Source organism: Podarcis gaigeae (assembly GCF_964106915.1).
Source record: "Podarcis gaigeae genome assembly, chromosome: 9".
Classification (NCBI taxonomy): Eukaryota; Metazoa; Chordata; class Lepidosauria; order Squamata; family Lacertidae; genus Podarcis; species Podarcis gaigeae.
The window spans coordinates 77,258,654-77,280,432 of NC_139685.1; the positions used below are offsets into that span (position 1 = coordinate 77,258,654).

At 44.6% G+C, this 21,779-nt stretch overlaps 2 protein-coding genes across 5 annotated transcripts in view; one reads left to right on the forward strand and one right to left on the reverse strand.

The window, feature by feature from the left end:
- Nucleotides 1–21,779, forward strand: part of LOC310852804 (CD209 antigen-like protein C) — a 114,889-nt gene that overhangs the window by 63,583 nt on the left and 29,527 nt on the right. For 2 of the 3 annotated variants that reach the window (XM_083756842.1, XM_083756849.1), the window contains exons 7-9: nucleotides 479–630; nucleotides 2,177–2,289; nucleotides 4,630–4,991. In XM_083756842.1, coding sequence (XP_083612968.1) covers nucleotides 479–630; nucleotides 2,177–2,289; nucleotides 4,630–4,780 — 416 coding nt within the window. In that variant the 3' untranslated portion in view covers nucleotides 4,781–4,991. Of the gene's footprint in view, nucleotides 1–478; nucleotides 631–2,176; nucleotides 2,290–4,629; nucleotides 4,992–21,779 lie in introns of those variants that run through there. The other variant, XM_083756843.1, reaches the window with a different exon arrangement.
- The window catches only part of LOC310852802 (uncharacterized protein), a 62,574-nt gene that overhangs the window by 16,715 nt on the left and 24,080 nt on the right, over nucleotides 1–21,779 (reverse strand). The gene's annotated exons all lie outside the window — the stretch shown is intronic.

The window sequence follows — 21,779 nt, forward strand, 5'->3', positions numbered from 1 at the left end:
ATCCCTCATCTGTCCCAGTTGCCCAATGCCAGCAACACACACACTAGATTCCTGCCCCCTCTTCAACTGAACAGAGAGCTTGTAGAGAGAAAGAGAATTTTGATAAACCACAGCTACTCCCCCTTCCCAACCTTCAAGTCTGCCCTGATGCTGCCCTAAGTATCCAGGTGGAAACAAGTAGGTGAGGTTCTTGACTGCACTCCCTGTTCCAGCTATGCCCACCCAGGTATTTACTGCAGCATCAACATGGGTTGAAGAGTTAATGTTTTTTTGTTTTAAGATTTCTGAGCTTCCCAGATGAATATATGTTACCATGCGGCGACAGAAATGAACTTAACAAAAATAATTGAAATCTGCACAGGCATACAAGGTGGTTCCCATTAAATTCTTGAATTTGAATTTGAATTTTAAGCTGAAATTGACTTCACTATTTTGTTTTCTTTTTCTCTTCTTCCTCCATATCTGGCTTAACTCAAAGACCTCCTTATTGGTAACTTGAATGATGGTTGGTTTATATATCAAAGGACAATGTATTTCCTTTCTCGTGACCAATCTTCATGGGCTGATTCACAAAAAAGATGTGAGAGGGAAGGCGCCAAGCTCATTTCTGTGGAAACAAAGGAAGAACAGGTGAGCATCAAAGCCGATTATTGAAAAGGTAGAGGATCTCCTTGAGTCAAAGGGTTCTTATCATGACTATCCATTTAAGAAGGTTACATCTACCTGTATGCAGCCAAGACAGCAACTCCATCAGTCAAGCCAAGGGTGGGTGGGGCAGGGAGCAGCTGCTACCATCTGGGGCTAACTAAGGTTTCTTGGAGCTGCTGAGCTCTAATAGAATGAAGCTGGCAGTCAGGATGGAGATCGAGGAGGAGGAGGAGGAGGAGGAGGAGGAGATACTTCAGAGGCATCTATCTCTTGGATTCTCTATAAATTCTTCCTCTGCTCTTTGAGATGTATTGAGTACTTAGAAACGAACGTTTCCCTCACCACGGTAACCTTCTGGCAGGAGAGTATCATGGAGATGACTCTAGAGGAGCTTAAAACAAAAACAAAAAGAAGAAGAAGAAGAAGAAGAAGTGTGCATGCACACGAAAGCTCATACCAAGAACTGACTTAGTTGGTCTTTAAGGTGCTACTGGAAGGAATTTTTTTTGTTTTGACTATGGCAGACCAACACGGCTACCTATCTAGAGGAGCTTGCAAGGTATATCCCTCTCCCAGCCCCTTAGCCCTAGCAGAGGGGTTACTGGGGTGCTGCAGGGCACAGACATGTGTGAGACCCCATCGTCATGCCATCAAGCATACCACAACTGGACTGATTCCAGTGTCTCTGGAACCAACCATCAAACATGGATGCAGAAATTGGAGTATTTGACACACAGGTCACTGTCCTGCTAGGTGGTTCCAAGACCAGCTGTTCTATGGCACAATCATTTACACTATCTGGAAATTATAATTCTCTGTCATGACTGAAGAAGAAGAAGAAGAGTTTGGATTTGATATCCCGCCTTTCACTCCCCTTCAGGAGTCTCAAAGTGGCTAACAACCTCCTTTCCCTTCCTCCCCCACAACAAACACTCTGTGAGGTGAGTGGGGCTGAGAGACTTCAGAGAAGTGTGATTGGCCCAAGGTCACCCAGCAGCTGCATGTGGAGGAGCGGAGACACGAACCCGGTTCCCCAGATTATGTGACTGCCGCTCTTAACCACTACACCACACTGGCTCTCTAGGTCACTGTCCTGCTAGGTGGTTCCAAGACCAGCTGTTCTATGGCACAATCATTTACACTATCTGGAAATTATAATTCTCTGTCATGACTGGAACACATATGTAGCCAGTCTCGGTGAGGGCAGGTGAAGTTCCCCTTCACTACAATATTTCCTCTTAGGGATGCTTCCTTGATTCCATCATCATAATCACCATCATAATTTTGTTCAGGGGAACAATACCACATCCGATATAAAAAATACTTATTGGTGATGGGCATACAATGTATAATTTTGATCACTGCTTCCCCCCAAAATTTGTATTGGGTCTTCAACTGTGACACCTGCTTCTTTTAAAATGTGTTTGTTTTATGCCTGTTGAATTTCTGTAAAGTGCTATAGTCTCCCAGAGAAAGGGACATTGTCTTAAAAGATTTTATTTGTTCTTTCTCAACACCCCTACTCTAGCATTTTATAAACAACCAAGTACAAAAGAGTCAGAGGTTTTTTTGGTTTGGAGTCTTTAAAGACAAGGCAACAAAGAAATGGAGATGGCTGGCAGGAATAGAGGCTTTAGTCACGTAAGTTTCTGCAGAAACATTTGTTAATGGCATGCATTCCAAAAAGTTGCAGATTCTGTTTACATAATTGATTCTTTCCATTTCCAAATATATTTTGCCATGCAATTTTCTCTACTACCAAAGATCTACATATGTACTCCTCCACATCATTATCCAGGTGAGTGACTGGTGCTCTTCACTACGTTGGAGAGGCAGGATGCTTCTCTAACCTAGTGAATGCAGTGATTTGGAAGAGGCTGAAGGCATCCTTTTAAATGGTTTGTGCTGCTTAGATCAGCTTCAAAAGGACTTGCAGGAACGTAAAACTGAGCAACATTGTCAGCTGGCAGTTTAAGACAGTTCATGGTTCCCTTTAAGTATCTAAAAACTCTTTTCAGCTAGTGTAGAAAGATGTACGGGTCAGAGTAAGATCTCACTCATCCACAGCTTGGTAGTAGAACAGAAAACTGGACTGGCATATATTACCAAGACTAGATTAACAGAGGGCTGCTTTCAATTTTGCAAGGTCTCCTGGAACAAAATCCAATGACATACATCTCTATTGAGATGCACCCAATACCAACCACAGATCCTTTTTTGGCAAAGGCACTGAGTAAACTTTACAAACCCTGTATGCCAGTGGTTACAGTTAGCTAAGTACTGCAGACCCTCACCCAAACATCTCATGGGAGTAAAAAAAAACTCCTACTACACCATTACTAGTAATATCGATTTAATAGATTCACAGAGAGCTAAAAACGAGGGAGTTATAGAATACATTTATCACAGAATTTCAGTGCTGTGTAGTGGGACTTGATTCAGTATACAATGGACACTGGAGAATGCAAGTGACAATAAGAGTGAGGCTAGGGTGACATGTTTGTCAACTATGGATAATTGATTAAAGTAAACTTAGAATCTGTTACGATATAGAAGCAATGCAGCTGCAAACTGCTAGCTTGAAAGCAAAACATAATGGGAATGTTGGGAGTGTCCGTGGGAAACAGAGGGACAGTCAATTCACAGTGCGAAGCACCGGAATTAGCTCAGAGTGTGATATGAGCTCTTCCGTTTGTTCCTGTACAGGAAGTGCAGGAAGTGTTTGCTCCTAGACTGCTGGAGTTTGAAGAGAGCAGTCATGTTTTTTGCAATGCTGCAAATACAGAAATAAAGGCATGAAAATACGTTTCTGTCTATCTATTTCCCCTGCCCGGGGGGGGGGGCAGGAAAGAGGGGGGTGGGTGTTCTTCTCATGCTGAGAAGGATCGCCTATTGCGACCTAGCCTGGATCTTGCTGGGGAATGTAGCCAGGGAAGTCAACAGGAGATCAAGCCGGGTGCCTGGGAGAGTTGCCAGTTTCTCCTGATATGGGCTTGATTTCCGACAGAATCATCATGTTAGATTCAGATAAGATATATATGTGAGAGATATCATATCATTTCAATCAACCCTGCTCCAGAGAAGCGGACACGGAGCAATGGATCCAAACTACAAGAAAGAAGATTCCACCTAAACATTAGGAAGAACTTCCTGACACTAAGAGCTGTTCGACAGTGGAATTTGCTGCCCAGGAGTGTGGTGGAGTCTCCTTCTTTGGAGGTCTTTAAGCAGAGGCTTGACAATCATATGTCAGGAGTGCTGTGATGGTGTTTCCTGCTTGGCAGGGGGTTGGACTCGATGGCCCTTGTGGTCTCTTCCAACTCTATGATTCTATGATGGCTTTGTGGTTATAGATTATATTTTGTAATTCATTTGAGGACATAGCTATTTTTGTTTCTGTATAGTGTCATTGCTCTTCTCATGCATGGGGTGGGTGATGGATGTGAGAGGAGGTGGATGAAGGCGGATGCAAATCTAACAAGGTTTTAATATGCTCAGAATAATTGCTACTGTGCTAACTCTGCTATGAGAGAGTAAGGATCTCTCAGCACCCACAACTGTCCAGAGCAGATCTGAGGAGGATGGGGGTGCATATGGAAAGGAGAGAGGGCCAGTTCTGTTGCAGAAATGGAAATCCTGGCAATAGCAGAAGTACTGCATTGGATACTTCCCAAACTAAATTGACTGACAGTTCTTGTGTGTACCACAGAGCTTCCAAAGATGACACCTTCACTTTTTTGTAGTTTCCTATGAGAAATCACTTCATGTTTAAAAGAAAAGAGACAATCTTGACCCACAGTTGTTGTTGTTGTTTTCCTTACATGGTCAGAATTCTAAAGCCGGGGAGAAAAATCCATCCCAATTGTGGGTGGATGTTAAGAGAGAAATAGCTGAACATCTTTTTAATGGTAGAAGGCATGGGGAGCACGTGAGGAAGTAGACATCCATTCTTGATTGATGAGTGCTGCTCTTTCTTTTCAGGTACTGGAGAAGAGGTGAGCCTAAACACCCACACCAAAACCACTGTGCTGCAATAGGCCTTGATTGCGGTTTGAATTGCTGGATGGCATTACACTGTGACCAACGCATAGGGTACATATGTAAAAAGGTGCCTGATGATGCTTGGCTCTAAGAAGATGAACAAAACTGGATCTCATGATCACTACACAAAAACAAAACCAAGAGATCACCCCACCTCACTGTTTTAATGCACAATCCACACTCTGTCATCTAGATTATAGGACTCTATGGCATCAGCACTCAAAAACACCTTGAAAAGACCTTATTCTACAAACTCAAATGTAGATGGCTACAAAAATAAAGAATGGAAGCATCCAGTCATAGCCTGTTTTCTGTTGAATGTATTTATTTGCAATGCATACCAATATTTGTTTCCTTACTTTGTGTGTTTGATGTCCCATTGCCTCTTCTTATCTCCATGGTCGCTACCTTACAAGGCACATAAGGACAACCCTGCATGCCAGGCAATGAGAATGGGGGCCACCCAGCACCTGGTGTCCACTTCTAGCAGACTACAGTGTTGCCCCGCAAGACGAATGCCTCGCAAGACGAAAAACCCGCAAGACGAAAGGGTTTTCCGTTTTTTGAGGCACTTTGCAAGACGAATTTCCCTATGGGCTTGCTTCGCAAGAAGAAAGCCCATAGGGAAATCTCCGGGGACCTCTTTTAAATGCTGGCGGTGGGGAGCAAAGCCTTTCCCCCCCCTCCGGCCTTCAGAAGAGGTCCAGGAAGGCCGGCGGGGGCCGAAAGGCTTTGCTCCCCACCGCCAGCATTTTAAAAGCAGTCCGGGATAGCAGGGAAGCGCTTCCCGCTATCCTGGACGGCTTTTGAAGGCAGGCGGGGGGAGCAAAGACTTTTGCTCCCCCGCCGGCCTTCAGAAGAGGTCCAGGACCTCTTCTGAAGGCGGGTGGGGGGTGAAAGTCTTTGCTTCCCCCTGCCTGCCTTCCCGGGAGAGCAGAGAAACGCAGCGTGTTTCTCCGCTGTCCCGGACAGCTTTTGAAGGACCTCTTCTGAAGGCTGGCGGGGGGCAAAAGTCTTTGTCCCCCCTGCCTGCCTTCCCGGGGGCTTTTAAATCGCCCCGGGACAGCGGAGAAGTCCTCCGCTGTCCCGGGGCGATTTTTAAATGCTGGCGGGCGGCAGCGAAGCCTTCGCTGCCGCCCGCCAGCATTTTAAAATGCTGTCCCGGGGTTTTTTAAAATGCTGGGGGTGGGAAGAAAAGCCCTTGTCCCCCCCCCTCAGCCTTCAGAAGAGGTCGGGGGACAGACTGTCCCAGACCTGGTCTGAAGGCGGTTTCCATAGGAACGCATTAATTGATTTTTAATGCATTCCTATGGGAAACCGTGCTTCGCAAGACGATCAACTCGCAAGACGAAAAAACTTGCGGAATGAATTAATTTCGTCTTGCGAGGCACCACTGTAATCACAAATATAATTTTGGCTTTTTCACTGGGAAATTCCAGAGCCATGTTTCTCATATAGGGATAACATTGGGGAACAAACACAATGAATGCTCTTGATTTCTGTCAGATGCTTTATGCTTTCAAGCCGGCATAGATAAAACTCCGGGCTCACGGCCAGTTCCAATCTATTTGATTTATTGACAAAATTCAAAAGTACATCTCAGTCTTGGCTGAGATATTATCTTCAGAGTTACAGGAAGAAACCCGAAACTCCCAGAAAACCCAGACTTCATCTATGGGCTCCCAGACGGAAAACAATGACTGCTATCCTCAGGACTGGCTGCTCTCTATAAATCTGGATCTGGCAGCTATGAAAAAATATTTAACAATAACAAATGGGTTGCTCCTGACACTAGTGGAAAATTATTCCCTCCAAGCTAAAGGCTCAGAATTTCATGGTGCTGATCCACCAACCATCCCTCAAGAGCCAGAACATATAAAGCAACCAGCAACCAGCAAGTGCACACAAGGATCATCAGCGGAAAATCATTTACACCAAGGAAAGGACATAGGGTTGTATGTCTCTGCCCCCAAAACTGAATCTTCTACTCAAGTAAATCAAAAGAAGCGAGGTATCAGCAAGAGATCCCATAAGAAGAAAGCTGAAACTAAAAAGAAACGTAAGAACATAAAAACTGCAAGGAAATCTGTCATAAACCGACGTGCGTGTAAAGTATGTTGGAAAAGACTATATAAGCTGATTCCAACAAAATCAAAAACAAACTCTAATAAACCTGCTACACATGGCAGCAGAGAGAATAACAGTGTGGATCCAGAAAAAAAGATCCAGCTGAAGTCTTTGAAAGAAACACCATTGCTGCCTAACAAAACAAGTGAGGAAACAAAATCACTACTCGGGTGCTCTATGCTGAAACCTCAAGGATCCACAAATATTAAAGAAGACTCACCCCATACCATTGATTATGGCAGATCTCAAGATGAGCCAGTAGCAGGGCAAGATCTGTCCCAGGATAAAGGATGGAAACTGATACTGGCAGATAGGAAGTTGGCTTTTCTAAACTATCCGAAGCCAAAGGGCTTCCTTACACAGAAAGAACGCTCGGTGCATTTTGTGAATACTTTAGATGATATGCTGCCAGGGAAAATAAGATTAAATGACATTACCTCAGTAGATTTCATATTCTATAATGGATACTCTCTGCGAGTGATTGCCTCCTTCAAAGATCAAAACTTGGCCAAATATATATATAGATCAAGACACTTGCTGTTAAAGAAAAGGATAACGGTAACAAGATATTTTGAAAACAGCACATGTTTGAATTTGCTTCCTGATGATATTACGACAGCTGAGATAAGATTCACTTGTAAATCAAAGGAGGAGAGAGGACACTCAAAAGACAAACTGGAACATATTGAGCAAGGGCCCTTGAAACTAAGACAGGAGATGAGACTGCCTAATGAGGGGACTGATAACTTCTATCCAGAAGAAAAGGCATTAATAAATCAGTTTGGATTGTTGCCTTTCCTTGCCCAATCTGAGATCTTGGGAAGATTGGAGACCCTTAGAAATAAGCTAACAGAGATGAATGTTCAGGAAAAAGCAAGAGAGAAAGATCCGGCAACGGACCAATTAAAGAAAGAGAACCTCTCTGAAAAAGCCAAGATAGATCCCATGAAGGACTACTCCTATAATACCTCTGCAACTGCAGAGATAAACCTGTTAACAACAGATCTAACACAGTGCGCAAGGGACAGTAATAAACTACCATCTAAGAAGGAAACCATCCCTATGGCAACCATGAAAGACTACTTTTATAATACCTCTGCAGTTGCAGAGATAAACCTGATAGCAACAGATCTAACACAGTGCGTAAGGGACAGTAACAAATTACCATCTAAGAAGGAAACCATCCCTATGACAACCACAACGTGCTCTTGGACCAGCATGAGATACCTGGATGAGGACGAACTTGGTACTAGACAAATAGAACACCTCAAGGTAGATTCGCCAAAAAAAGGAGTACTGATCACTAATGTTAGCACGTTGCACCCTTCAATCGATTCCATTGAGTACTTGGGCGATAATACATCTATGGACATTGCCAAAATGAACGAAACTCAATCAATAGACAAAAAGATAGGCCCTAAAAATCTTTTAAAGGCAAATTGACTAAGATCAACTTTTGGCAAGACAACGTGCAACCTTACCTTGCTAACTTGGAATATTGCAGGTTGGCAAAAGAGGGCTTCTGACCAATCCTTTACTAAATATATTCAGAGACATGACATTGTGTTTCTCCAGGAGACCTGGAGCACAAGCGAAGTGGAGTTAAATGGCTTTTCTGCGTTCTCCCTCCCAGGTCTTTTAAGTACTAGAGGGGGGCGAGTTAAAGGTGGGTTAGTTACTTTAATCTCAACAAGGCTAAGGGCCATATTTAAAAAACTAGACCCACTAGACCATCTGGCCACAGCTGTGCAGGTACAGTGGAGAACCCACAGCTTGCTGCTGATTAACGTATACCTACCCCCACAAAGAGAGAAAAGACTGATAAGAAATACCTGGGCTCAGTTAGAACAGTATCTTGACAAACTATCAAATCAATTTCCTGATGCCTCTGTAGTGGTGGCTGGCGACCTAAATGCCAGAACTGGACAATCTGATGAGGCTTTGTATGCCCATTTCCATGAAACAGCCCCCATTATAGAGGAAGCCCACTCAATACCAGCTAGAATCTCAAAGGATAAAGGCTGTAATTATGCTGGCTTATGCCTATTACACTTGGTCAATAAGTTGGACTTGGTTATACTGAATGGCCGTACTGAGGGGGAGAAGGTCGGAGAATTCACATTTATATCTAACAATGGCGCCTCCACAATTGATTATATAATCGTGTCGTATGATCTTCAAAACAAAGTTCTGGAATGCAAAGTGGAGGAGCGCTTAGACAGTGACCATCTGCCATTAAGTGCACTTGTAGTTGCGGGAAAGGATTTATCCTGCGCTGAGAAAATCGAATATTCGAGCCCTACAGCTTTGGAGCTCAGATATTCTCGTATTAGATGGACAGATGAACTGCATAAGGAAATTTCAAGTAGGCTATGCTCAAAGGAATTCCTCACTAAGAGAGATAACCTTATAACTTCCTCAAGCCATGAATTAAAAATAAATTTATTTCAGGAGTTAATTTCACTCCTTCAAGATTCCCTGAAGGAAAAAAAGGAACAGGTCAAATAGGCAATCCTCAGTATATAAAAACTCCAAACCCTGGTTTGATCAAGAATGCCAGGACATGAAGCTAAACTTACTGAAAAAATACAAGAATTATAGATCTGCCAATTTACCCCAACTCCCCACGGTCTGGTTTGAAGATAAACGAAATTATAAAATCCTGATTAAAAACAAAAAACTCCTGGCACAGAAAAGAGAATGGAAATGCCTAATAGATGCATCCAGAGAGAGAGACTCGGCCACCTTCTGGAGAATGGTAGCGAATGGAGTGCGATCTACCTCCTCAGAAGTGGAGTATACTATACCTGCAGGGACTTGGGAGGCATTTTTCCAATCATTATATTCAGCTCTGCCTTTGACACAGCCACTAACACAGTGTGCGGCAGGTGATGAGTGGCCTCCGGTGTCGGTTGCGGAGGTCAGGAGGCTTATTCAGGCACTCAAATACAGAAAAGCCCCGGGAGCAGATAATATCTCCCCTGAGCTTCTCAAAGCCAATATTGACTGGTGGGCCCCAGTCCTTGCCACCCTATTCACCAGCATAGATCAAACAGCAATAATACCAGAGGACTGGGGATTGGCAATCATCGTTCCCATATTCAAGAAAGGCTGTAAACTTGATCCAGCCAATTACAGACCAATCAGTCTCTTAAGCATTATTAGCAAACTTTACGCAACTCACTTACGTGAAAAGTTTGCGGACTGGCTGGAATGGGAGCACATCCTTAAGGAAGCCCAGGCTGGTTTCAGGGCACATAGATCAACTTTAGACCAAGGACTGGTATTGCAACATCTAGTGGAGAAATACACCTCAAAGAAAGGAGGCTCCCTCTATGTAGCCTTTATAGATTTCAAATCAGCTTTCGATTTGATACCCCGGCACAGACTTTGGGAAAAATTAAGTGCCACAAACATCGACAGACGTCTTTTGCTTCTTATCCGTAGACTACATGAAAATACTCGGATCCGTGTTAGATGTGACCGTTATGGGAACCTATCAAAGGAAATCCAAAGTTTCCATGGTGTCAAGCAAGGCTGTGTTCTTGCCCCTATTCTATTTAATTTCTACATAAACTCCTTAGTCAGAAAGATGGAGGATGCAAGTACTCATCCCCCAAACCTAAATAATATACCAATCCCAGTCCTTTTGTACGCAGATGATGCGGCACTTATTTCCTTCTCTTGTGTGTGTCTAAGAAAACTTTTACGAGCTCTTACAGAGTATTGCGAAGCTGAACACCTAATAATAAATTACACTAAATCAAAAATTATGGTGTTCTCCAAGAGAAAACTCCGACATAAATGGAAAATTAATAACCAACCTATTGAGCAAGTAACATCCTTTAGATATCTTGGAATAATCTTTGATGAGAAGGGATCCTGGTGCCATCAGATTAAGAATTCCATTGCAAATGCGCAAAGATCTTCCAGAGCTATCATAAGATTCTTCTATAGAAAAGGAGGTCAATATGTTCCTGCTGCCTCCCAGGTCTTTGTCGCAAAAATACTTCCACAACTGATGTATGGCACCCAGATATTTAACTGTCAAAAACTCAAGTCCCTGGAATCTGTACAAACTAAATTTTACCGCTCCCTACTAGGGTTACCTACCTGTGTTTCCAACACAGCCATTAGGCTGGAGGTAGGTCAACTCCCTATCAATGCCAGGATATGGATCCTGAAGATTCACTTCTGGCTAAAACTCATATTTTTCCCAGTGGGAGTGGCTCCATTGACTCTATTAGACCCGTTCCAGTCTAAATGGAGATTGTTGCTCTATGAAAAATTGAAGGGCCTGGGGCTTTCCCCACAAGAACTTATAGCCTCAGGTTTTGAAAAGGCTAAAAGGATGGTGAGCCAGCGAATAGGAGATGTAGAGCTTCAGGACCATATGAGCAAGATAGATAAATATCCAGCCATCCAAGATTATGGAAAAGGGTTCAATCTAACACCATATTTGCTGGATTTACAAATCGCAAAATACAGGCGGGCGTTTACCCTTACCAGATTTGATGTACTGCCATCTGCCTTACTAAAGGGCAGATACGTGGGCAAACCCTATGCTGAACGAGTCTGCCCATGTGGTCTGAAAGAGGTGGAAACGGTTTCACATGTGTTGCTACACTGCGACCTCTATGGGGATATCAGGTCACTGTTTATTTCCCCTATCGTTCAGAAATTCCCAGGTCGATCTGAATCTCAGCGGCTGAAAATCCTACTAGGAGATAAAAACCCAGAAGTAACACTGAAAGTGGCCAAATTTTCTGCGGCTGCGATCAAGCGGAGGGCATTAGCTGTAAAAAAGTAAAACACTTGACCCCTGGACAAGCCCCCTCATTTTTTAAGTCTATACATACATTGTAGTGCGTGTGTGCGTGTGTGTGTGTGTGCATATGTGTATTGCTTTTATGTATAATTTTACAATTTTTAAATTGACACCATTACTCCCCTTGTAAACTATCGTTGTTGTTTTTTCTGGTCTATGACCGTAATAAATTAATTCATTCATTCATTCAAAAGTACATCTCCAGTGTTTCAAATCACGTCCGACCCTTCCGGCACAGTTGCCGCGTCTGCTTTCTTTTTCCTTTTTTTACCCAACATGCAAGTCTGCGGAAACCACGCCCCTGACTTCCTCTGTTTACAGAATGACTGGTTCCAGGCTCATCCTCCTCCCTCCCTGCCTCTGGCTCACTGTCAGACGACAGACTGCTAATGATCTCTTTCGGCTCTCTATAAGTGCTGGTTTCTCCCCTTAAATCTTTCCCCGTTTGCCTCTCCCTGACAATTTCTTCAGAACTTGGCAGGGGGCAGGACTGGGGCCGATACCAGTCGTGTGCTGCTGCTTTCATGGCACTCATGGCAGCAGGGGTGCCAAATTGAATAAAGTTTTGGGGGTGGAGCAGGTAAGCTCCCCCCTGCATAGCTGATCACAAGACAGTGTACACACATCATTTGAATGGCAATGCCCATAAACTTGGGGGAGGCGGCCCCCTGAAATATTTTATTGGGGCCTCTACCTCTAGGGGTTGGCTCTGGCTATTCCTGGCCTTTCTCCATCTGTTTCTGAGCTAAGATTGGTATTTTGTGCATCTCTGCTCTGGCTCCCCCTTCCTTGGTCACTATGCTCAGGGATCAGATTACCATTGCTATCTGCTGCCTGCTCTCTGTTCTCTGAAGTCATGTCCTAGGCTGCCCCTTCTCCCTCTCGCATTCCAGCTCACATTCCAGTGTCCTTATCTCTCTTTGTCTGTTCTCATTCTCAGCCTCTGTCAGCTCCGGAATGAAGCTGACATAACCCCTTCCTCTAAGCCCCCCCCTTCCTCCTCCTCGGCTTCGTTGCCTGTCTCGGAGGGCTCTTTCTGCTCTGGTGCCTACCATGTGCCACTCTCCTCAGCTTCTTCTTCACTAAGGTCGTCCTCTTCCTCCTTGTGGAACCTTGTGGGCTTGTGGGGGAACCGAAGGTGGAACTGCCACTGCAGGTCTGGGGCGTGTAAATTCTGGCTTCCTACCCAGGAGTTTTCTTCAGGTCCATAACCTTTCCATGACCTGAAATACTGTAACTGTCTTCTACACAGTCTCGATTCTAAAATCTGTTGGATCTCAAACTCCTCCTGATCCTCCACCATGACTGGGGGAGGAGGTGTCTGTTAAGGTTCCTGGTAGGGATGTGCAGGAATGGATGGTGACAGGAGAGCCCTGAGGAGATTTCACCCCTCCCATACCCAAGAATCTCCTGATGATCTCCTGATGGTCTCTGCTGACTCTCCAGAGAGGAGGAGGCGTGTCCTGCTATCTACTTATTCTGCCCAGCACCACATCAATGTGTGTGTGAGAGAGTCAGTCAGTGTATTGGAGAGAGAGAGAGTGTTAGAGATCGTGTCTAGAGATAAGGTTGCTGCTAAGAGCAGCTGCAGACTCTCAGTGTAGCATTGATTTATGCTTAGAATATTCAGCTCTGTATATAGTTTTGTATCATAGTTGTAGTTACAGAATAAAAGGAAGATATTCTACAGAGCTGCTCTCTGAGTGGTTTATACTCTGCAAGACTCTGCAAAACTCTGTTGCGCAACGACTGTATTATTGAGACAGTTTCTGTTAATTGATTCTCACGAAAACTTACAGATTCTGGCTTCACACAATTAACTCAAGGCAGTGTCAATTTACTCTTGGAAGAAAGCCAAGGTCTGCTTGACCTAGAAACTACTTACTCTGATTGGTTAACGACCAGCACTCAACTCTGTTATCTAGGAATGCTAGCACAGTTTGTGTTAGGAGAAGAAGTGCTGTGTATGGTTAAGAGAGAGAGAGAAAGAAAGGATTTATTTTGCTTTGTTTTGTATGCAGAAACTCTGCTGGTTTTATTTTTCCTTTTAATAAATCCTGTAAATAGTTATTCTGAGTCTAGCTGACTAGTCATTTCCACCTCAACTAGCTTCTTCGCTGTGCAGGAAAACTCTGCTACGTTTGGGCTAAAGCCATTAGAGCTATGCCTGACACTTCAAAGTTCCAAGAGGTTATGGGTATTGTGCTGCCAGCCTGAGTTGTGGTGGTGTCAGCATCAACGGTGTTGGTTCCAGTAGTTCCAGAAGTTCTTGTTCCTGTTGATGCAGCAGATGGACACTGGTTGGTTCCTGACTGTTGTGAGCTGGTGACGCAGTGGACACAAGGACAACAGTTGCAGCGTGTGAGTGCTGGGTGCTGTGGTTCCTGTTTTCTCTCTCGGTGGCTGTGAGTAGCTGGTTCCGGGTTCCAGGGACATCGCTCTCAAGATGGCCTCTCAACCAGTTCAGATGGCTTTTGAGCGTCTGAATGACTCCAATTACTTGCTGTGGTCGGAACGCATGCAGGCAGTGCTGCAGAGGGATCGTCTCTGGCAAGTGGTGAGTAAGTTTCCTGCGAAGCCTGATGATGAAGACCTCGATAAAGACCAATGAGCAAGGGCCACAATTGTCTTGGGGCTGGAAGATTCCCAGTCGCCGTATGTGAGGGGAATCAAGACAGCTAGAGGTGTGTGGCAAGCACTTAAAGAACTCCATGTGCGTGAGACAGCGGTTTCCAAGCTGTTCATTCACAAGGCATTGTACAAGGCAACGTTGCAGCCTGGGGTTACAATGCAGGAACACCTACACAGTTTACAGTTAAAGTTTACTGCGCTATAGGAAAGAGACTGTGCGTTAGACCAGCAGGAGAAGGTGGCTATTACTTTGAGTTCTCTCCCGGAAAGCTGGGATAATTTAGTTTTGTCTCTAGAAGGCATACAGGAGCGTGATTTATCAGTCAGTTACGTTACTGGGCGTTTGATTGAAGAATGGCAGAAGAGGCAAGAAAGGTTGTTTGCTGCAGAGGCTTCTACAGGCGGGCGGTTTGGAGGGAGTTCTCATGCCGTGCCAGAGGTGAAGCAAAAGCAGCCTACCGGTGAGGAGTCAGCGTTTGCTGTTAGGCGTTGTTTCCGATGTGGGTCTTCAGCGCATCTAAAACGACAATGTCCAGAGTTGGTCAAGTCTCAGTGGCCGGTGCAGGAGCAGAGACGAGATCAGCAGCAGCAGCAGCAGCAGCAGCAGTGTAAAAAGAAATTCTTCAAACGAAAACAGTCGGCTCAGCTGGTGTCCGCTGAGGTCAAGATTGCTGATGAGAAACAAGCTGTCTGGGTGGTTGATTCGGGCGCGTCTCGGCACATCGTAAATTCAGATGAATTGTTTGTTTCCAAGAACTCAGCACAGCGCAGCCAGGTAGCCCTAGCAGACGGAAGTACTTCCGAAGTGATTTCGGGGGGTGCAGTTTTTGTTCCTTGTCTTCGTGAATGCCTGCAAAATGTACTTTGTGTGCCTTCATTAAGGAGCAATCTGATGTCTGTAGATTGTTTGCTAAAAGCTGGGTTTAAAGTGTATTTTGAAGGAGACAGTTGTATTATTAAGAAGGCTGGTGAGATTTTAGGCACTGCTAAGTCAGAGGGAGGCTTGTTTTGGCTTAAAGCAGGATCTCAAGTTGCAGCAGTAGTCAGTAAATCTCAGCCTGCAGTGAATAACAAAGCTATACATGACAACTGTGTGCACTTATTGCATAGGAAAATGGGGCATGCTTGCTGGAAAAGTGTACTAAAAATGTCTGAATTGGCTGATGGGGGTAATTTAAAGAGTTGTAACAAGTACCTTGATTGTAATGTTTGTAAAAAGGTTAAAACCCACAGAGTCTCTTACCCCAGAAGTGACAGAGTTAGTGAGTCACCATTACAGCTGGTTCACATGGACGTAATTTTTGCTGTAAGCAGGGGTGGATCGCGTTTTTCATTAACAATTGTGGATGACGCCACACGTTACTCTTGGGTTTTTCCCATGAAGAATAAGGGTGACGTGTTCACTAAGTTTAAAGGCTGGGTGGCATCTGTGGAAAGATTTCTGTCCCTTAAACTCAGAAGGATTCAGACGGACAGAGGTGGCGAATTTATGTCAAATGCTTTTAGAGATTGGTTACAAAAGCGTGGCATTGGGCATAGAAAAACGAACGTTTTTTCCCCAGAGGAGAATGGCGTTGCAGAGTGAAAACACAGATCTTTACAAAATATGATGTTTGCCATGCTTGATGATGCTGATTTGCCCATGTCTTATTGGGGGGAGAGCATGCTCACCGCGTGTTATCTCCAAAATAGGCTCTTTCATCAAACAATAGGTACAACTCCGTACTTTAAATTGTTTCAGAAAAAACCCAAAATTGACCATTTGCATGTGTTTGGATCAAAAGCCTGGGTATTAATTCCAAAACAAATGAGAAAGAAGGGAGTTCCTAAGACCAAACAGTTAGTGTTTGTGGGTTACCAGGAGCTGGGAAAAGGTTTCCGCTTTGCTGAAGGGACAAATGGCATTGTGATCTCCAGGAATGCCAGTTTTTGTGAACATAGTGGCTGGGAGAGACTACATGCCAATACTGAGGTTTGGTTTGAACCTTCCCAGGAGCTTCATGACTCTGAAGGTAAACATAGAGAATCAGAGTCTGAGGGGGAGGAAAGTTCAGATAAGAGCTCTCAGGAAAGTGGAATTAGCCAGAGACCAGTTGCTAAGCAACAAAAGAGAGGTCATAGTTCTGAGGAGGAAAGTGGGTCAGAAGAAAAATTTTCTCCCAGAAGATCTAAAAGACAAAACAAAGGAGTGCCTCCAGTGCGTTTTTCTCCAGATACTGCAAATGTGTTTAGTGTAATTGCAGAGCCCAAGAGTTTTCAGGAGGTGTTAAAGTTACCAAAAGAGGAGGCAGAGCTCTGGAAACAGGCAATGGAAGAAGAGATGTCCTCTCTGAATGAGCACAAGGTCTTTACACCAGTAGCAGCGCCTGAGGGGGCAAAGATTGTAGGCTGCAGGTGGGTGTACAAACTTAAACCTCTGGTGACAGGAAAGTACAAATACAAAGCTCATTTAGTGGCTCAAGGATACTCTCAGAGGCCTGGAAAGGATTATGACGAGACTTTTTCCCCTACTGCTAAGGGGGACAGTGTAAGGCTGATTCTAACGCTTGGGGCAAAGAGAAAACTCCTGTTAAACCATTTTGATATCCAGACTGCATATTTACATGCATCAATATCAGAAGACCTGTATCTAGCCGAACCGCCTGGTTATGAGACAGGTTCCAATAGAGTGTTGAAATTAAACAAAGCTTTATATGGTCTCAAACAGGCGGCAAGATCTTGGAACAAATGTTTCCATGAGGCCTTAGTGTCATTTGGTTTCAAGCAGAGTACAGCTGACAATTGTGTTTATGTACGTGGTACAGGCAGTGATCAAGAGTTTTGTCTGATTTATGTAGATGATGTATTGTATGCTTGCAAAACAGATAAACAAACTAAAAGGTTTGCCAAGCAATTGTCCAGTAAGTTCAAAATGAAGGACTTAGGCCCGGTTAGGACATATCTAGGGTTGGAAGTGTGCTGGGCCCAAGATGGCAGCTGCCTAATTAGTCAGCAGAACAAAGTAAAACAACTACTGACTACATACAGGATGCAGGATTGCAAAGGGGCAGTGGTGCCTATGGATCCAGGTTTCATAAAAACACTTCATACAGATGAGAGTCCTGAATTTGAACATCCTGATATATATCATTCTGTAATTGGAAGTTTATTGTATCTAGCACAGTGGTCCAGACCTGATATTAGCTATGCAGTAGGCATATTGAGTAGATTGGTCTCAAAACCCACACTAAATGCCTGGAAAGGGGTAAAACAAGTTCTGAGATACCTCAAACAGACAATTGGCTATATGTTACAATTAAATTCTTCAGAGGATGAAATGTTGAGTCGCTTCTGTGATAGTGACTGGGGAAATTTGCCAGATAGAAAATCTGTCACAGGACTAGTCATAATGGTCGGTGGAGCTTTAATCAGCTGGCGGTCACGTAAGCAAGACATTGTAAGTGTGTCATCAACGGAATCCGAGTACGCCGCATTGAGTGAATTGTGCAACCAGGTGATTTATTTCAAGCATTTGTTAGCAGATTTAAATGTAAATTGTGGAGAACCAGTACAAGTTTACATTGATAATCAGGCTTGTATAACCTTAAGTAAAACAGAGGGTTTCAAAGCACGTTCCAAACATATCTCTGTAAAATACCAAAATGTACGTTGCTGTGTGCAAGACAATATAATCACACGTACTTATGTATCAAGTGAAGAAAATGTAGCAGATGTATTAACTAAACCATTGGCAAAGATAAAGAACAAGCAAATGTGCAAGGGTTTAGGTTTGCTGGAAAAATAATCTCCTACATAGGTGTTATTTGATGTTAATTGTCCAGCAGAATCTGTGAGGGGGTGTTCAGTTTCTGTTAATTGATTCTCACGAAAACTTACAGATTCTGGCTTCACACAATTAACTCAAGGCAGTGTCAATTTACTCTTGGAAGAAAGCCAAGGTCTGCTTGACCTAGAAACTACTTACTCTGATTGGTTAACGACCAGCACTCAACTCTGTTATCTAGGAATGCTAGCACAGTTTGTGTTAGGTGGGTGTGTTAGGAGAAGAAGTGCTGTGTATGGTTAAGAGAGAGAGAAAGAAAGGATTTATTTTGCTTTGTTTTGTATGCAGAAACTCTGCTGGTTTTATTTTTCCTTTTAATAAATCCTGTAAATAGTTATTCTGAGTCTAGCTGACTAGTCATTTCCACCTCAACTAGCTTCTTCGCTGTGCAGGAAAACTCTGCTACGTTTGGGCTAAAGCCATTAGAGCTATGCCTGACACTTCAAAGTTCCAAGAAATCCGGTGTTCTCAGCTCTAAGCTGTGAGTCCACAGCACTTTGACCTGTTCCTGTGAGAAAGGTAGTCTCAGGCAGTGCTACCCAGCTCGCCTAGCCCAGCCGGGGTTGAGGTGCATGAGTCCGGTTGGTGCCCTGGCTCCAGGGCGATGCTGACAAGCCCTGTGAAATACAGGGTGTATCTTCATCGAGGCATGCAATCTCAGTTTGAACGCTACAGGGTTTACCTGTTCTACCACTTCAAATGGTCCCAACTGCCTTGCTTCTAACTTCTTGCACCTCCCATTTGTTGGTACGTCCTTCTCCAACAACCACACCTTGTCCCCCACCTTGATCTCTTTTCCCTGCTGTCTACGTTCATCAGCATTCCTCTTATATGCGTTTTTAGCTGCGTCCAGCTTTTCTCTCAGTAGTTCATGAAATGCCTGCATCTCTCCTATGAACTGTTCTGCTGCCAGCACCAACAAGGTGTCCTCTGGTTTTGGTAACACCCTCGGATGTCGTCCATAGTTGTCCAGAAACAGTGTTTGTTGGGTAGACACGTGTACCGCTTTGTTATACGCGAATTCTGCTAGTCCCAATTTTCCACCAGTCCTCTTGCTGGTAGTTCATGTAGCAACAAAGGTATTGCTGGAATATAGCATTGGTCCTCTCTGACTCTCCGTTGGTTTGAGGGTGTCTCACTGATGTCAGACATACTTTGACTTCCAAAAGCTGCATCAGCTTCCTCCAAAACTGTGAGGTAAACTGTGTTCCTCTGTCTGAAATCACTCACGACGGCGGCCCATGCAGTTTGAACACGTGGTCTACAAACACCTGGGCCGTTTCCTGTGCCAACGGCAGCTTTGGGCATGGCAAGAAGTGTGCCATTTTCGTGAACAAGTCCACCATGACCCAGTTCATTGTCTGCTTTTGAGAAGATGGCAAGTCTGTGATAAAATCCATCGTGATCGCCTCCCAAGGTCCTTGCGGACTCAGAAGTGGTTGCAGAAGACCCGCTGGTGCTGCTATAGGCGTTTTTTCTTATTGGCAAGTGTCACATGCTCTGACATACTCCTGGGACTAGTTCAGGTGCCCTGGTACATATTGTAAGCAGAAAATGAAGCGAACAAAGAACTGTGACCACCTGATCTGTCTCTGTTTCAGTTGTCTTGCAGTCTGTGTGGTGCAGGTACTCCTCCACGGCAAACATATCCTTGAGCCTCTCAAACACGCACTGAGCATCCTCCATCCAGCCGAACAGCTTCTTGCCCCTCAAGCAGTCAGTGAGAGGTGGGGTGAGTTGTGAGTAGTTAGGCATGAACTTCCTGTAGTAGTTCGCGAAGCCCAAGAACCTCTACAAGTCCTTTTTTGTCTTAGGCTTCTGCCACTCCAACACCGCCTCACCTTCACTGGATCCATATGCACCCAACCAGGAGACACGTGATACCCCCAAAATTCCACCTCTGTCACGTGGAACTGACACTTCTCCAACTTGGCGTAGAGTCGATGCACCCTCAGCCATTGCAACACCTCTCTTACATATCACAAATGCTCTTCAGGACTTTCTGAGTATATCAAAAGATCATCGAGGTAAGATAGTACGTTCCTGTCTAGCAAGTCTGCCAAAACATGATGAAGGCCTGGAAAATGGCTGTGCCCGATTGCAACCCAAACAGCATCAGTAGGTATTCAAAGGTCCCATATCTTGTATTAAAGGCCATCTTCCACTCGCCACCTTCCCTCACATGTATCAGGTTGTAGCCCACCCTCAGGTCCAACTTGGTGAAAATTTTTGCTGATCTCAACCTCTCCAGCAGAGCCCCAATATGTGGCAAGGGGTATCGGCTGGGAATCATGAGCTTGTTAGTCTTCCTATAATCCACAACAAGCCTTTTTTTCTGGGGTGTCCCTCTTGCTTACAAAGAAAACTGGGGCTCCCCCTGGTGCCTTTGTTGGTCAGATGATAATAATAATAATAATAATAATAATAATAATAATAATAATAATAATTTATACCCCTCCCTCCCCAGCCAAGGCCAGGCTCAGAGCAGCTTACAAGCAATAATAGGAGAGGAGGAGGAGAAGGAAAGGAAAAAAGAAAGAGAGGGAGGGAATCAAATTGGCTCCAAGCCAAAGGCCAGGTGGAACAACTCTGTCTTACAGGCCCTGCGGAAAGAAATCAGATCCTGCAGGGCCCTGGTCTCATGAGGCAGAGCATTTCACCAGGCTGGAGCCATAGTTGAAAAGGCCCTGGCTCTGGTTGAAGCCAATCTAACTTCCTTAGGGCCCGGGACCACTAGGGTGTTGCTATTTATGGACCTTGAGGCTCTCCGTGGGGCATACCGGGAGAGGCGGTCTCGTAGGTCCGATGGTCCGAGGTCGTGAAGGGCTTTAAAGGTCAAAAGCAGCACCTTAAATTTGACCCTGTACTCCACTGGGAGCCAGTGCACCTTGAAAAGCACTGGGTGAATATGCTCCCATGGCAGAGACCCCGTGAGGAGCCTCGCTGCAGCATTCTGCACCCACTGGAGTTTCTGGGACAGCTTCAAGGGCAGCCCCGCATAGAGCAAATTACAGTAGTCAAGCCTGGAGATGACCATCACATGGATCCCTGTGGCCAAATAAAACCCCTTGCCAAATTCTTCTGCAAGAACACCCTCATCTCTGCTAGTTCTGTCTCTGACATGGAATAGAGGTGACTGGTGGGTATCTGGGCCCCTGGCACCAACTCTATCTTGCAGTCATAAGGGCAGTGGGGGGGGGGGAGAACTACGCATGCTTGCTCTTGGAACTTTACTAATTAAAAGCCTGAAAAACAAATAACTCTCTACAAACTGACAGCTGCTGCTGCTGCTTGTGTGAGTGTTGGGAAGACCGCTCCCTTTTCTGCCAACTCCATCCGGCCTAGGGGGCGGGGCCTGCACTCACCGCCACAGCATAAGAGGCCTGAGAGAGGCCTCCGGGACACGGCTGCTGCTGCTGCTGCTTGTGTGAGTGTTGGGAGGACCGCTCCCTCTCCTGCCAACTCCATCCGGCCTGCACTACCACTACAGTTTAGAAGCCTGAGCAGCTACCGGCAGCAATGGACAAAATGGTTTTAAATGTTTTAATCACTTTTAATTTGCAGCACTTTAAATGGTGGTGGTGGTTTTTTATAATATTATATTATTTCATTATTTTATTTTTGCTTGGGGTGGGATAAGCATTTAGTCAGCACTATTGTTTCTTTCTTTGTTTTGTTTTG